Source organism: Mus caroli, unplaced genomic scaffold (assembly GCF_978045245.1).
Source record: "Mus caroli unplaced genomic scaffold, Mus_caroli_1 scaffold_13, whole genome shotgun sequence".
NCBI lineage: Eukaryota > Metazoa > Chordata > Mammalia > Rodentia > Muridae > Mus > Mus caroli.
The window spans coordinates 118,153,134-118,167,333 of NW_028227268.1; the positions used below are offsets into that span (position 1 = coordinate 118,153,134).

The following is a 14,200-nucleotide window of genomic DNA, read 5'->3' on the forward strand; positions in this document are numbered from 1 at the left end:
CAACCTTCCTAAAGCTGTGACCCTTTAATACAGTTTCTCATATTGTGGTGACCCCCAACCATAAGATAATTTTCATGACTACTAAATAACTGTAATTTTGTTATTGTTATGAACCGTAATATACAAAGCTGTATTTTCCGATAATTTTTTGAGGTCTTGACCCATAGGTTGGGAACCACAGATCTATACCAATATAGATGGCCTGAGGTGTTTGTTACTCTCCCTGCAAACCCTTTGTTCCCTGGCCTGTGGCTTTGGACTTAGATGTGCCCCCAGTTCCTGGAAAGGAATCTGCTTCCTTATGCTCCTTGTCCTTTAGCCCTGATAGCTGTGATTAGGACAGATGAATTGGGCAGTTTCCTTCTCCTTGTAGGCCATACTTCAAGGGATGAGACCGGCCTTTAGAGTTAGGGAAGAGAGTGGGAAGTACCCTGACTTTCCATTTCTGTAACAAACGCTTGCAGTAATAAACAGGTAAAGAGCAAAGGTTTGTTTAAACACATAGTTTTAGACTTTTGTTTTATTTTTAATGATTTTATTTGGTTTATGTATATGAGTGCTCTATCTACATGTACACCTGCATGCCAGAAGAGGGCATCAGATCCCATTACAGATGGTTGTGAGTCACCATGTGGTAGCTGGGAGTTGAACTCTGGACCTCTGGAAGAGCAGCCAATGCTCTTAACTTCTGAACGGTCTCTCCAGCCTAGTTTTGAACTTTTAACCCACGCACTTGACCACAATCCTTTATTAGGCTTATAGAAAGGCAGCAGCATATCATGGCAAGAGTGTGTGATGGCTAGGACTGGAAAGGTGTCTCTGTGGTTATGAGCACATGCCTATCTTGGAGAGGATCTGACTTCAGTTCCCAGTACCCTCTTCTAGTCTCCTCAGGGAACTACACGCACGTGCACAGATATCAAGCATGCATACACATAATTCAAAGTAAAAATTAAGGCAGCCATGCAGCCTTGTAAGTCTTGTAATATACCTCCATGAATTGCTCAGAACAGTGGACCTTCTTCTTTTCTTCTGTCTCTTTTCTAAGCATGCTTTCTCTCACACTGTAGACTTCCTTGCTCTTTCTCCAATTATCTGACTCTAGGCCAGCTTAACTCAAGTGGCATGGCTCTCTTCCCTCGTCCATTGTCCTTGGAGCAACTGATGAGGCATACTGCTTGCCTGGCCTGGAAACTTCTCTTTATCGCTAATAAAATTATCCAGGAGGACACAAGAAGAGGGAGAAAGGAGACCAGGTCCCACTTGGCTCCCTTCCCTTGTATTGCCAAGCTAGGAACACTTAGGATCCATCTTACAGCAGGGGGACACCAGCACAGTGCACAGAGCTGCCTGTTCCCCATTGACTCCATGGAAAGAAGCACATGGGTGAGGCTGAAGGCAGAAGCACCCTCTCTCCAGTTCACCCTTCAGTCTGTGTTCTTTCTCTCTCTCTGCAGGAGCTTCGGGTCATCCCTTGTACCCATCGGTTCCACAGGAAGTGTGTGGATCCATGGCTACTACAGCACCATACCTGCCCCCACTGTCGGCACAACATCATAGGTAACTATTACAGGCCTTGCCACACCCTGACCCTACGAAGTGTGACAAGTGCGTGATACATACTGTGGGCTCATGAGCAAGCTGAACCAACACAGCATGGTTTTCTGGACCTGCAGATGTGGACCTTAGGTTTTGGAAGTTGGTTGCACAACTCTAAGCAGAACCTAGCATTAAGGATCACTTTGAGCTGCAAGTGACGTGGTGGCTCAGTGGTAAACTGTTTGCCTAGGATGTGCAAGGCCCTAGGTTTGACAGCCCCCTTAGTCCCCCGCCTCTAAAGAAAATCATCTTATGTTCAAGTTTGAGTTTCCAATTAAATAGGATCCTAGCTGGGTATGGTAATGTACACCTGTATACCCAGCACTTGGGAAGTAGAAGCAGAAGTGCAAGGTCATCATTAGCTTTGTGGCAAGTTGGAGACCAGTCTAGGGTACAAGTCTGAGGAAAAGTAAAAAACAAACAAACAAACAAAAAAACTCAGCCTCCTGACCTGGCCTCCTTAAGCCTAAGGCCCCATCTCTTTAACAGATGACAATAACATTGACTGCCCAGGCCTAGACTACAGGGTTGTTTCCAGTGACATAGGGATGATGAACATGCAGTGTCAGTGTTTGCAGCTGCACCCACAGGGCAGCGTGGGAGGCACTCTCGTCTTTGTATTTGTTTTGCTCACATAGACTATATGTGGGGAGATGGGAAAAGAGACAGGTCAGCCTCTACCTGCTCAGCTCAACTTGGAGACAGTGTACAGTGTGGCAGGGTCAAGCATAGACTTCCCTGGCACATAGTTCCGCTTGATGCTTCAGTCTCTACCCCATTACCTTATTTCCTCCACCTCTTCCAGAACAAAAGGGAAATCCAGGTGCTGTTTGTGTGCAGACAAGCAACCTTACACGTGGCCGGCAGCCAAGAGTGACCCTACCAGTACATTACCCAGGCCGTGTGCATAGGACCAATGCCATCCCAGCCTACCCTACTAGGACAAGTATGGACTCCCATGGCAACCCTGTCACACTGCTAACCATGGACCGGCATGGGGAGCAGAACCTCTATTCTCCACAGACACCCACCTATGTCCATGGCTACCCACCCCTGCACCTGGACCACACTCTGGCCCCTCATCGCTGCAGCCTGGAACACCGGGCCTACTCACCAGCCCATCCCTTCCGCAGGCCCAAGTTCAGCAGCCGCAGCTTCTCCAAGGCAGCTTGCTTCTCCCAGTATGAGACCATGTACCAACACTACTACTTCCAGGGTCTCAGCTACCCAGAGCAGGAGGGCCAGACAGTCCCCAGCGTCACACCCAGGGGCCAATCCCGTGCCTTCCCACCAAGTGGTGGCAGCAGCCTGCTCTTCCCCACAATGGTACATGTGGCCCCTCCAACCCACATGGAGAGTGGCAGCACATCCAGCTTCAGTTGCTATCATGGGCACCGTTCTGTGTGTAGTGGCTACCTGGCTGACTGTCCTGCCAGTGATAGCAGCAGCAACAGCTCTGGCCAGTGCCGCTGCTCTTCCAGTGACTCCGTGGTGGACTGCACAGAAGTCAGCAACCAAGGTGTGTATGGGAGCTGTTCCACCTTCCGGAGCTCCCTCAGCAGCGACTATGACCCCTTCATCTACCGCAGCCGGGGGCCTGCTGTGCACCTTGAGGGTTCCCCTCCACCAGAGGAGCTCCCAGCAGCACACAGTCAAGGTGCTGGGAGGGGTGAGCCATGGCTAGGCCCTGCCTCTCCCTCAGGGGACCAGCTGTCCACCTGCAGCCTGGAGATGAACTACAGCAGCAACTCCTCGCTGGAACCCAGAGGGCCCAACAGCTCTACCTCAGAAGTGGGGCTCGAGGTTTCTCCTGGGACCGCCCTGGACCTCAGGAGGACCTGGAAAGGAGGTCCAGAGGGACCATCATGTGCTTGCTGCTTCGAGCCCCAGCCCTTCCCGCTGGGCTCTGGGATAGAAACAACTGCAGGTGGCAGCAGCTTATTCCTGGGTCCTCGGCTCCTTGAGGACTGCAACCCTCCAAGTGGGGAGCCACAACTGGGGAGTTCCCAGGGCCTGTATGGTCTTCACTCAGACCATTATCCTAGGACAGATGGGGTGAAATATGAGGGCCTGCCCTGCTGCTTCTATGAAGAGAAGCAGGTGGCCCACAGTGCTGGCAGGGGCAATGGCTGCTACACTGAGGACTATTCAGTGAGTGTACAGTACACACTCACCGAGGAACCCCCACCCAGCTGTTATACAGGGCCCCGGGACCTGAGCCAGCGCATCCCCATTATTCCAGAGGATGTAGACTGTGACTTGGGCTTGCCCCAAGACTGCCACGGGATGCACAGCCACAGCCCCTGGGGTGGGGCACTGAGCTTGGACGTCCCCCGACTCCACTGGAGTCTAGGCACAACCCGGGAAGAGGAACAGGCTCCATGTTACCAAGCTGAGGTACAGCCTGGCTGCTCTCCAGAGGAGGCAGATGCTTCCAGGGCTAGCCTCTCCAGTGCCCCCCAGGACACTCAGGAGTCTCATGCCCTGGCTGCTGAGACTTCAGGTGAGAACAGATGACAGTAGTATTTGTATAAGGATCCTTGTCTCACACCTTTTTTGTTTGGCTTCCTCTGTGCCTTTGGCTTCTGTACCTGATGACTTTCAAACACTGCTTTTCAGCCCTACCCCTCCTCAAACGCTCTATCCACGATGTTGGCATCTCCTCCCATCAGATGCTTCATATCGCAAAAGCATATCTCAATTTTATTAACTATTCTGCATCTCCTATGGTTCCCCTTAGTCCATCCCTGTGTCTATTAGAGGGCAAAGTCCTGACAGAGGTCACTGCAATTGTTTGCTCTCCCACTTGGGAGACCTTAATCACAGTCCTTATACTAGAAATGCTATAGTGACTTTTCAGTTACCTTTATAAGATGTCTGATTTTGTGTGTTTCTGTTTTGTTTTTGAGACAGGGTTTCTTTGTGTAGACCAGGCTAGTCTTGAACTCAGAGATCTCTCTGCTTCTGTCTCCTGAGTACTCCTGGGATTAAAGGCATGCCCTAACACTGCCCAGCATAAGATATCTTCTAACTGGAGATGCTCCTTTTGATCCAGCCTGTGTCTTGTTCCTGTAGCATGTCCATCTCCATCTGAGATCCTTCCATCTCAGCTCCACAGCCTTCCTTTCCCCATCAGTATCACTCCCACTGCTATCTCCTCAAGCCAGGCACCTCGTGGTGAAATCTGTGTGATCTGTGAGAAGTCTCCCTTGGCCCCCTGGGAATTCACTTAACTTCAGTTCTACCTATGCTTCTATGATATCTTAGAAGATTCAGTATAGGCATCAAGGGAGACCTGCTCACCCTCTGGCCCAACAGCTGTTCTCAATGTAGTCTTGAGCTCCTCAGGAAAGGAGCCATTGCTGCCCCCTTTATCACACAGAGCCAACTCACCATTGTGAACTATCACGTCCAAGGGCCCCATAGACAGGCTAGGGATGCTCAAGGACCTTACCTGATACATAGTACCCAAAGCCTGCTGTGCTGGCTCTCTCCAGACCCTTGATGACTGTTCTCCCTCTCTCTCCCAGGACCAGGATCTGGCCCAGGCATCGGTACGGGAGCCTGAGCTCAAAAGGAACTCTTATGTAGAAATCGTGACCTGTACGGAGACTTCAAAGTCTGGCTTCCTTCAAAACTACTATATATATATATATACACACACACACACACACACACACACACACATATATATATATTTTAGCTTTGACAAACACAAAGTGGTAATAAAGAGAGCCCTCCTCAACCCAAAATGTGAGCCACCTGTGGCATCCCTTCCCCTTTAACAAACCAACAGACAAAAATCTCTTGAGTCCTTTGCCTCTTTAATAATGTGTTGTTCTGTTTTGTAATGTGTGCTTGGGTTTCTGAGGTGTGTGGGATTGAGTTCTCTGCTTTTTTTCTAAAATATTATATGTAAATGTAAAAAGTTATTTAAATATATATTTTAAAGAACCCTAACTACCAACTTCTGTTGAAAAAAAAAATCACTGCTGCATTAAATGAACCACATCATGTGTCGATACTGTTGTCTCCCTGGAGGGACCTCAGGCCTTTGAAAAGCTCAGGGTTACACCTGCCTTATTGAAAATGAACCAGAAACTTGAAGTAAAAAGCTAGTTGATATGGGTACAAACTCCAAGAAACAATACAAAGCTGCCTCGTCCTTTTTCCCTTTTTTGAGGCAAATCTGAACTTCAGGGCTTCTGGGAAGCCACACCTCTCCTGCCCACACCTGTAGGCAGCAATGGAACAGGAGGGAAGTGGGGGGCAGTGTCAAACTATTACTGCCTAGGCCAACTTTATTGGAGACAGTTCTGCCCATTCTCTTCTGTTCCTTTGGTAGGTCTTTATCCCAGCAGAGGCTGTGGCTGTGACCAGCCCTGTTACCAGGGTCTCTCCTGCACTCTGACCACCGGTCAAGGGAAGAGACGCTCTCACCCTGTGGCCTTGGAGTCTTTTGTAAAATCATTTTGGGCTTCATGCCATTAATTGCAGGGGTGATTTAAATGGGGTGTGCAGGGTGGACACCCAGGAGGAATGTTGATTTGTGGCCTTGGTGTCCTGTGGGACTAGAGGAACAAGCTCTCCTCTCAGTAGCAGTGCACCACTCCTTGAAAGGCATGCTGAGGCACACTTGTGCCCATGGGTCTAGGGCAGCCACACCCCTCAGCTGTTGCCCCCTTAGGTTGCCTTCTTGGGGGACATATGCTTGAACCACAAGAGTGTACTAAGCTTCAATTGGACCAGTCCCCCATCCCTAGAAACAGGCCTCTGTTCACCTTGCCAGCAGATGTCTGCTAGCCTGTCTGCCTGATGCACTATTATGTACTGATTCTCCACGAGACAGACTATCAGATAGTTCAGACCCAAAGGGTAGGCTTTTGTATATTTTTTCCAGCCTCTTTTTTTTTAAGGGGGAGAGTTTTTTAAACCCAAACCACTTTTGGTTGTTTTTATTATTGTTTTTAAGATATTTTGTTTATTTTTAAAAGGGAGAGAGAATCTATTTAAAATCAGTTCAGGGATTGTAATCCTTTTTATTCAAAATAGTCCTTGTTCTTAAAAGTGTTTTCTTTTCCTTAGAGGAAACTAATCGGCTTGGCCCTGTGTCTGCTAACTCTTCTTGGTCACTTTTAGTCGTTCATTTAGCAGATGTCTTTTTCCATCAGGAAGAGTTTGGCCGAGTGGGTCTGAAAACTTGGGTACAGAATGGGGACCACCTGGGTTGCCAGAGACAGAAATGACCCTTCTTCCCAGTCAGGCTCCCAGGAAGTCATCCCAGGGTCCAGATTGCACATTTGAGATGATCAGAATACTTTGTTCTTTAAAACCTCGTCCTAGGATGAGGGCATTTGCTTATTTCTATCCAGAATCTAACAAAGGAAGTCCCACGTCAGATGGTCCAGTTATTTGCCCTTCAGGAAATGGCCATAGTGAAATTTGTTCTTCTGCCCGACTCTGGGGATCAGTCCCTTGAAGGCTATGCCCAGTGCATCTGTTGCTGAGGGTGTGTGAGAAGGGCCTAAACTGTTGACATGTAATCGGGGCTGCCTTTCTGGGGCCAGGAGTAGCAGCTGCTAAGAACAGCAGCTTTCCTTACTGTGCAGGAGGAGTGGAGGCACAGCTTTTAACATGAACTGCAAAGCACAGCTTCTCATTGTTGAGATGTTTGTTGTTTCTGGTTTTGCTTTTTTTATTTTTAGTGTCTGTATGTGCATATTTCTCCATTGGCTGAAACAAACCCCAGAAAGATTTTGCCTTTGTCCTGCCTGGCTAGAAAACCATTTCTCAGTACTCATAGATGAGTAGAGAATTTGAATGCCACTAGACAGAGTTAAAAAAACAAGTTCAACTCTCCTTTGAAAAAATACTACTAGTGGGTGACAGGCACTTGTAATTGTTGTAGTTTTGGGCTAGTAGAAACAAAAGATTTAGAGACAATTATCATCTTTGTGTTGCCACATCAGACCAGAATAAACCTATCTTATGTCACCATTTAAATCAGAAGAAATAATGTCTATGAAGTTCTGAGACTCCCAGTGCTGTCTGTACCCTCTTCTGGGGAGGGGTAGCGGAAAGGGAGTGTCAGAAGTGTGTGGTGATTGTATAGCCATGGACAAGGAACACCCCACTGTCCACCGGGAGCCTCTATAACGTCTGTGTGGAATAGCAAGTGTGGGCTTGATACCAGCCCTGGGTGTAAGACAGCCATGCCAACCCAAAATCTAGAACCAGATGAAGATGGAAGTTAAGTCATTGTGTACCTTGAGGTGCCTCTGTGGTCGCAGCTCCAGAAGCTGACCATCCATCCCCTCCCCTCCAGGCCCAGATCGTTGTATTCGTGTCCCTCTTTAGTCCCGTGGTTCAGGCCTTTCCCTATGTGCTTCTGCTCTCAAAGTCTACGCAGGACTAATCTTTTAAAATGTGGTCTGTAAAAGAATTTGAAAGTATCATCTTTTAAACTGACCTGCATTTTTCTATTCCTTACATAAACTTTTTGTATTGTGTTGGTCTAATGACACTATTTTAATTTTTTTTATTTCTCCCATAGCACTTAATATTTTGTAAAGATTTTTTTGTGATAAAATGGTCTAAGGGCTCTTTTTCAACATTACCATTTTAAAAACTTTTAAAAGCTAGAAAACAACTTATGTATATTCTGTATATGTATAGCAGCACATTTCATTTATGGAAATATGTTCTCAGAATATTTATTTACTAATATATTTATCTTAAGCCATGTCTTATGTTGAGAGTGTGACATTGTTGAAATAATCATTGAAAATGACTAACAAGGCCCTGTAAATACATGATAATTGCACACAGATTTTACATATTTGCAGACCAAAAATGATTTAAAGCAAGTTGTAGTCTTCTATGGTTTTGTAACAAATTGTACAAATGACTGTAAAAAAAAATACAATTTTATCAAGTATGTGTTACATGTGGTCATTGCTGTGGCTCCTAAAGTCTAGAGCCTGGGCCAGTGCTCTGATTTCCATCGTATCCAGAGATGCTTGTGACCTTCTGCTCCTATTAACAGATTCCAAGTCAGCAGAGTATTGGCTGGGACCTGTGGGTTATATCTTTGAGTAACAGTGTGTGGCAGGAACCTGAAGCAGGAAGATCACATCTTTCAGACCATTCTGGACTACAGAGTGCATCCAAAGCTAGCCCGTGCAATGTAATGAAACCCTGTCTCAAAAAGTAAAAGATGTGCTGGCGCCTGGGCACCTGCCAACAGTCAAGGCTGTAGGTTCAATCCCCCCACACCTCCCTTCCCCTGCTCTGTGCCATCCCCAGAAAACCAGTTGGGCATGGTGGCTCACAACTTTAATTGTAGTGCTTGGGAGGCAAAAGCAGGCGGATCCCTAGGTTCCAGTTCAGTTTAGTGTACATGGTGAGTTCTAGGCCAGCCAGCTCTATGTAGAGAGAGCCTGTCTCCTGACCTCCACTCCACCCCATTTAAAACAACAACAACAAAAGGACTGGGACTTTGTCTCTTTTCCCTGGAAGGGTAGCCACTAGTTTGTAAAACGTTCTGAGATTGGGTGAAAGGTGCAGCTTATTTTTCAGACATACTGCAGAGGAGACTCCAACCCTATGAGTTCCTATTATTTCTTATCCTAGCTTGGGCCACTCCTCCGGTGACAGCAGCCGTACTCCCTCCAGCTTCACGCCCCTCTAGGCACTCCTGGGGGCGGGCGGCTTCCAAAGGAAAGCTTCCCAGAGCCTTTGTTTAATGGCTTTGCCTAGCTGTACCTCTTGGCGCTTCCAGAAGGATCTCAGAGCATGGGCTCTGCCACAGTGTGGTACAGAGGCCGGTAACCCTCGGTGAGGATGCCATGGATGTTTGGCATGACCTCCAGCTGCTGTTCCTCTTGGGTTTCAGGAAGCAGTGTCCAGCCCTTGCAGGCTATGAGCCCACTGTCCCTGGACAACACTTGGGTAGTGGCTGCATGTTTGGCATATCTGTCCTTAAGATCTTGGCTGACTTGTTACTTTTTCTCCTTTGAACTTTCTTTACTCGGGCCAAGAAGAAAGCAGAGATGTCAAAGTTAAAACTTGAGAAGGGAACTCAGTATAATTAGCAGGGATTTGTGTCTGAGTCTTCACTACAACAACAACAAGCAACATTTGCCGAGTACAATCTCGTTACTGAATCCCTTTACATATGTCACTGAGTATTCCCTAGAGCCCTGTCCAGTCAGCAGAGGTGGATTTAGGTGGGGAAATTGGAATTGGTCTGCTCAAGGCCACAAAGCTTAGGGACTTCATAACTACAGCTATTGCATACTAAGTGCGCTCCTACTTATTCTCTGCCACCCCATTCAAAAGGCCTTTGCATGTATATGTATATGTTCATTTATTCTTCATGGAACCCTGTAAGAGAAGGCCAGTATTATAAAATCAAGGCACACACTTGAGACTTGGACCCTGACAGCCAGTCTCTAAGACATACTCTGAGTTCTGCTGGCCACCATAAAGTGACAGAACTGGACTCATCAGGTCTAGCCTCTGGCTGTCAAGTTTTATGAATGCGAGTTCACAGGCGATAGGTACCCCAGCTGTGTATGCAGAAGCATATACTACCCACCTTTTTCCTCTTTATTTTCCCTCATTGTCAACTTCCTTTTGTCTGTGTATATGAAGTCACCCTCCAGAACTAAACAGAAGATGAACCCTAAATCTAACTAGATCTGGTGTTCCATCCCTCTATCACAGAGACTCTTCTACCCCTATCCTGTCTTCAACTTAAGGATTTTCATCACCTGGTGGTGAAACCTCTGCCTTTGGCTTTTCCTTCCTCCCATCCATCCTACCACCACTGGTGGTTTCTTACCTGTCTGATGCCACCTGCAAACCTGTGCTCTGGAGTGCCCAGCAACTGGCCTACTGGCCACTTGCTCTTGGTATTTCTTATGTCTCTTGGTGCCTTTCAACATCGTGCTGTCACTGGGCTTCAGTCACTTGGAGGATTTTGCTTCTCTGAGCTTGGAAGGCACGCCAATAGCGTTTACCCTTCAATTGCCTCTGAGCACAACCTTGATCAGAGAGAATGAATTGGCAATTAACTGACTCTTTCCCACTTCCCAGTGGTGAGGCGGTACCTGGTGCTGGGTGCTAGTCTGCTTTATATCCATCCTGACTGCACAGATGTCGGTGGGACCACACAGCAGTCCCGCAGCCTGGTGTTCAATGAGATGGTTTACTGGAGTCCATAGGTAGGGATGCTGGGATCTTGTCTCACATTGGTTGGGTGTTAGAAATAAACAGGGGAAATGATATTTTGTTCTTGTTAAAGAGCAGCTCCCATGAAGAAACTAGAGTTATGTTGAGACTAAGCTTTAACATCATTTTACATGTTATTCCTTTGCCCCAGACTTTGGAAATCTAGCTGGATTTTGTACCTCCTGCTCATCTAGACTTACTTTAAATACCAAGTAAGAGAAAGATGTGACTTTTAAAGGTCGTGACATTTTGGTTCTTAACAGCGTGTTGGGGCAGGAAGCTGGAGTCAGGAAGAGCTCAGTAGGAACATAAGGCAGTTTGCCTGCTGGAAAGATGAGTCCACAGCAGGCAGGAAAGAATAGGACCCACTTGCAAGACTTCTGTATAAGCTACAGTCACAACTCCTGCCCATTCATACACAAATGACAGCAGTTAAGTCCTGCTGGACTGTGAATACACCTTCTAACCTGATAGATAGCAAGAGCCAGGAAAAGCCACTCAACAGGGAACATAAAGAACAAGGTGTACTTCCTGGGACTGGGAACAATTTGGGTAAATTGAATCACACTAGAAGACCTGGCTTTTTCAGGAATGTCACCTATACAAAAATGAAATCAGGGACTAGAGAGCCCAGCAGTGGAGAGCTGGCTACTATTCCAGAGGCCCCAGCACCTTTTTCTGGCCTCCTTGGGCTCCCGCACATAGGTAGTGCACCCATCGTTGACCTTTCTGCTTGGATATGAAGGTGTCCTAGGACTTGGAAGTCGAGCAACCACGCAGCTCTGAAGTGTTCTAAGAGGGAAGGGCATCCTGAGACAGAAGACCAGGAAGCACACAGCTCTGAGAGGAAGTTTCCTCAGCAGAGGCAGGGGAGGGACCCCAGCTGAGCTGAGGAACTCAGGAGCCTCAGCCCTGCCCCACTTCTTCGCTTCCATTCTCTTCATTGCTTCTTGGTTTCTTCTGATGAGAGTCACACCAGACAGAGATTTAGTGAAGGGTCCAGGCTGTGGAGGAATAAATCCAGGCATGGCTGCCTCTACTCCTGAGGGGGAGCAGACAATTGGACAAAGCACAGTGCTTTTATAGGGGTTCTTGATGGGGGAGGTGGAGATTTCCAGGGTGAGGATTGGTGGGATTTCAAGTCCTGAGCTTAGGGGAGCCCAGGGATTGGTGGGTTTTCCTGTTCAGGGATTGGTGGGTTTTCCTGTTCAGGGATTGGTGGGTTTTCCTGTTCAGGGGTTGGTGGGTTTTCCTGTTCAGGGATTGGTGGGTTTTCCTGTTCAGGGATTGGTGGGTTTTCCTGTTCAGGGATTGGTGGGTTTTCCTGTTCAGGGGTTGGTGGGTTTTCCTGTTCAGGGGTTGGTGGGTTTTCCTGTTCAGGGGTTGGTGGGTTTTCCTGTTCAGGGGTTGGTGTGTTTTCATGCTCAGAGGCTGGTGGGTTTTCCTATTCAGAGATTGATGGCTTTTGTCCAGACTTTTCACCTAAAATTAGCATAATCTAGGGAGAGTCCTGCTGAGGGGCTAGGGATGACCTTCGTGACAGTTACAGAGGCTGCAAATGTAGTTCTGAGAGTTAGGAAGGTCTGGAGGAGGGGCTTGGCTGTTGGAGCTCTTCAGGCCTTGAGGGTTTATGAAGGGAGTCTGGCATTGAAGCCTTTCCTGCCTCTTAAGTCGCCTTAACAACATATATCAGTTTCACACACATACACATAATAAATATTTTTAAATAAAATTACCATATTTTAGGTGCCTTAATTTTTCTTTTAGCTACCTTAGTAGGAGGAAGAAATGTTATTTTTCTTTCTCTCCCCTCCCCTCATGTCTGTGCATTGTATGTTGCTTCTTTCCCACGTCTAGTCTAGTCACCTGCCTTTCTCATCTGAAGCAAATCGCTGTCTGTCTAGATTCTGGGTGGCAATGCAAGCAGTTTTGAGCTATTCACTCCAGGATTTCTGATGTCACTTTTGTTTGTGAAGTGGGTGTGGGCAGGTATTACATCATCATATTTTATGGTCAAATGATTTTTTTAGAAGAAGCTCCAAAACGTCTGGAGTCTTCATTTTCCCTAAAAGGCTTGGGGAAAAGATCCTAGTGTTCTTAGGAAGCACGCTTTGCATAAAATGCCACCAGACATGCAGACCAGATTATGTGGGCACAGATGCAGAGATCATCCTTTTGTGTGCAGAAGTGCCCTTCTCCATGCACATAAAGAGGGTACTGTTAATTTATCCAAATAGCTGCCAAGGTTAGGGGACCAGAAATGAAAGAACACGTTCCTGCAGCCCTGAGCACCTCTCCCTGTCTCTCTTGCCCAAGGAGATGACATGGTTTCTGGAATGTGGTTTTATTTTACACCCCATGGCAAATGCAGTAATTAGAGCTGTTAGCACTATAAAGGCCTGGAAATGAGAACAAAGACCGCCTCTTCCTGGGAACTCTTGGGCAATGCCTCTCGCCTTATCAGGTGCAGGTCCTGTTGGTAGTTTTGAGTTTTTCATACATAGAATGCCAAAGGAGGCTTCTACCGAGTGGGAGGAGGGTGAAAGGATGGAAAAACAAAGTGTGTGTCTGACAGGGACTCCTGGAATCACCATGTGTTGCCTGTTTGAAATTTCAACTGTTGTCCCTGGAGTGAATCAAAGCTGGCAGCCGACCACAACACAGGCTGCCCTGTGGTAGAGCCACCCCCAGGCCCACAGCATCTGTGCCCACAGACACTTGGGAAGACAACGACGCCTATTCAGCAGCAAACTCTGGCTTCACCTCCCAAGAGGTGGGTCAGTTTTATAGCAGGACATTGGAAAAGGTTTGTCTTTGGGAAGGGTTTGCAAATACCTAAAACCAGACAGGAAAACACCCTTCCAAACCAGTGAGTCCTGGAGAGATGGCACCGTGCTTGTAGGTCACTGGACAGTCACTACATTTGACTCTGCTTGGTGGGGACCAGGAGGCCATAGGAGAGTCATTTTGTTTTCCTTTTCTTCCCTAGCTTCCCTCCCCTTCCCCACAGCCTCCATTATATAATGCTACCTAGACTGTGTTCTGGAACTCATGATCCTCCTGCCTCAGCCTCCAGAGTACTGGGATTGCTGGCAGGCATGTGCCACCATGCCCAGCACCCTTCCCCGTCTCCAACTTGGTTTCCTCGTCAGCTTTCTTCCAGACACCTGCCCACCGCATTCACTCTGTTAGCTTTGTCAGTCAGTGATGGAGACACAGCTTAGTTTCTGGGGAACAGTGAACCTTCTGTGTGTATATGAATCCATGCACAAGTTGCAATGAAGGCAAGAGGAAGACACCATATCTCTTGGAACTAGAGTTACAGGCAGCTGTGAGACATCATGTGGGTGCTGGGACCCAAACTCTG

The 14,200-nt window shown here is 47.4% G+C and overlaps 2 protein-coding genes across 2 annotated transcripts in view; one reads left to right on the plus strand and one right to left on the minus strand.

Moving 5' to 3' along the window:
- Znrf3 (zinc and ring finger 3) overlaps window positions 1-8,526 on the plus strand; it is a 170,006-nt gene extending 161,480 nt beyond the window's left edge. Inside the window, exons 7-9 of the mRNA XM_021177289.3 lie at window positions 1,458-1,560; window positions 2,405-4,102; window positions 5,130-8,526. Coding sequence (XP_021032948.1) covers window positions 1,458-1,560; window positions 2,405-4,102; window positions 5,130-5,167 — 1,839 coding nt within the window. The 3' untranslated portion in view covers window positions 5,168-8,526. The remainder of the gene's footprint in view (window positions 1-1,457; window positions 1,561-2,404; window positions 4,103-5,129) is intronic.
- Window positions 8,527-9,285: 759 nt separating this feature from the next.
- On the minus strand, window positions 9,286-10,858 carry CUNH22orf31 (chromosome unknown C22orf31 homolog). Its single transcript, XM_021178438.2, is given in 3 exon segments — window positions 9,286-9,359; window positions 9,362-9,622; window positions 10,445-10,858. Coding segments are annotated over 3 exon segments (636 nt in total). The 5' UTR covers window positions 10,746-10,858.
- Window positions 10,859-14,200: the final 3,342 nt, after the last annotated feature.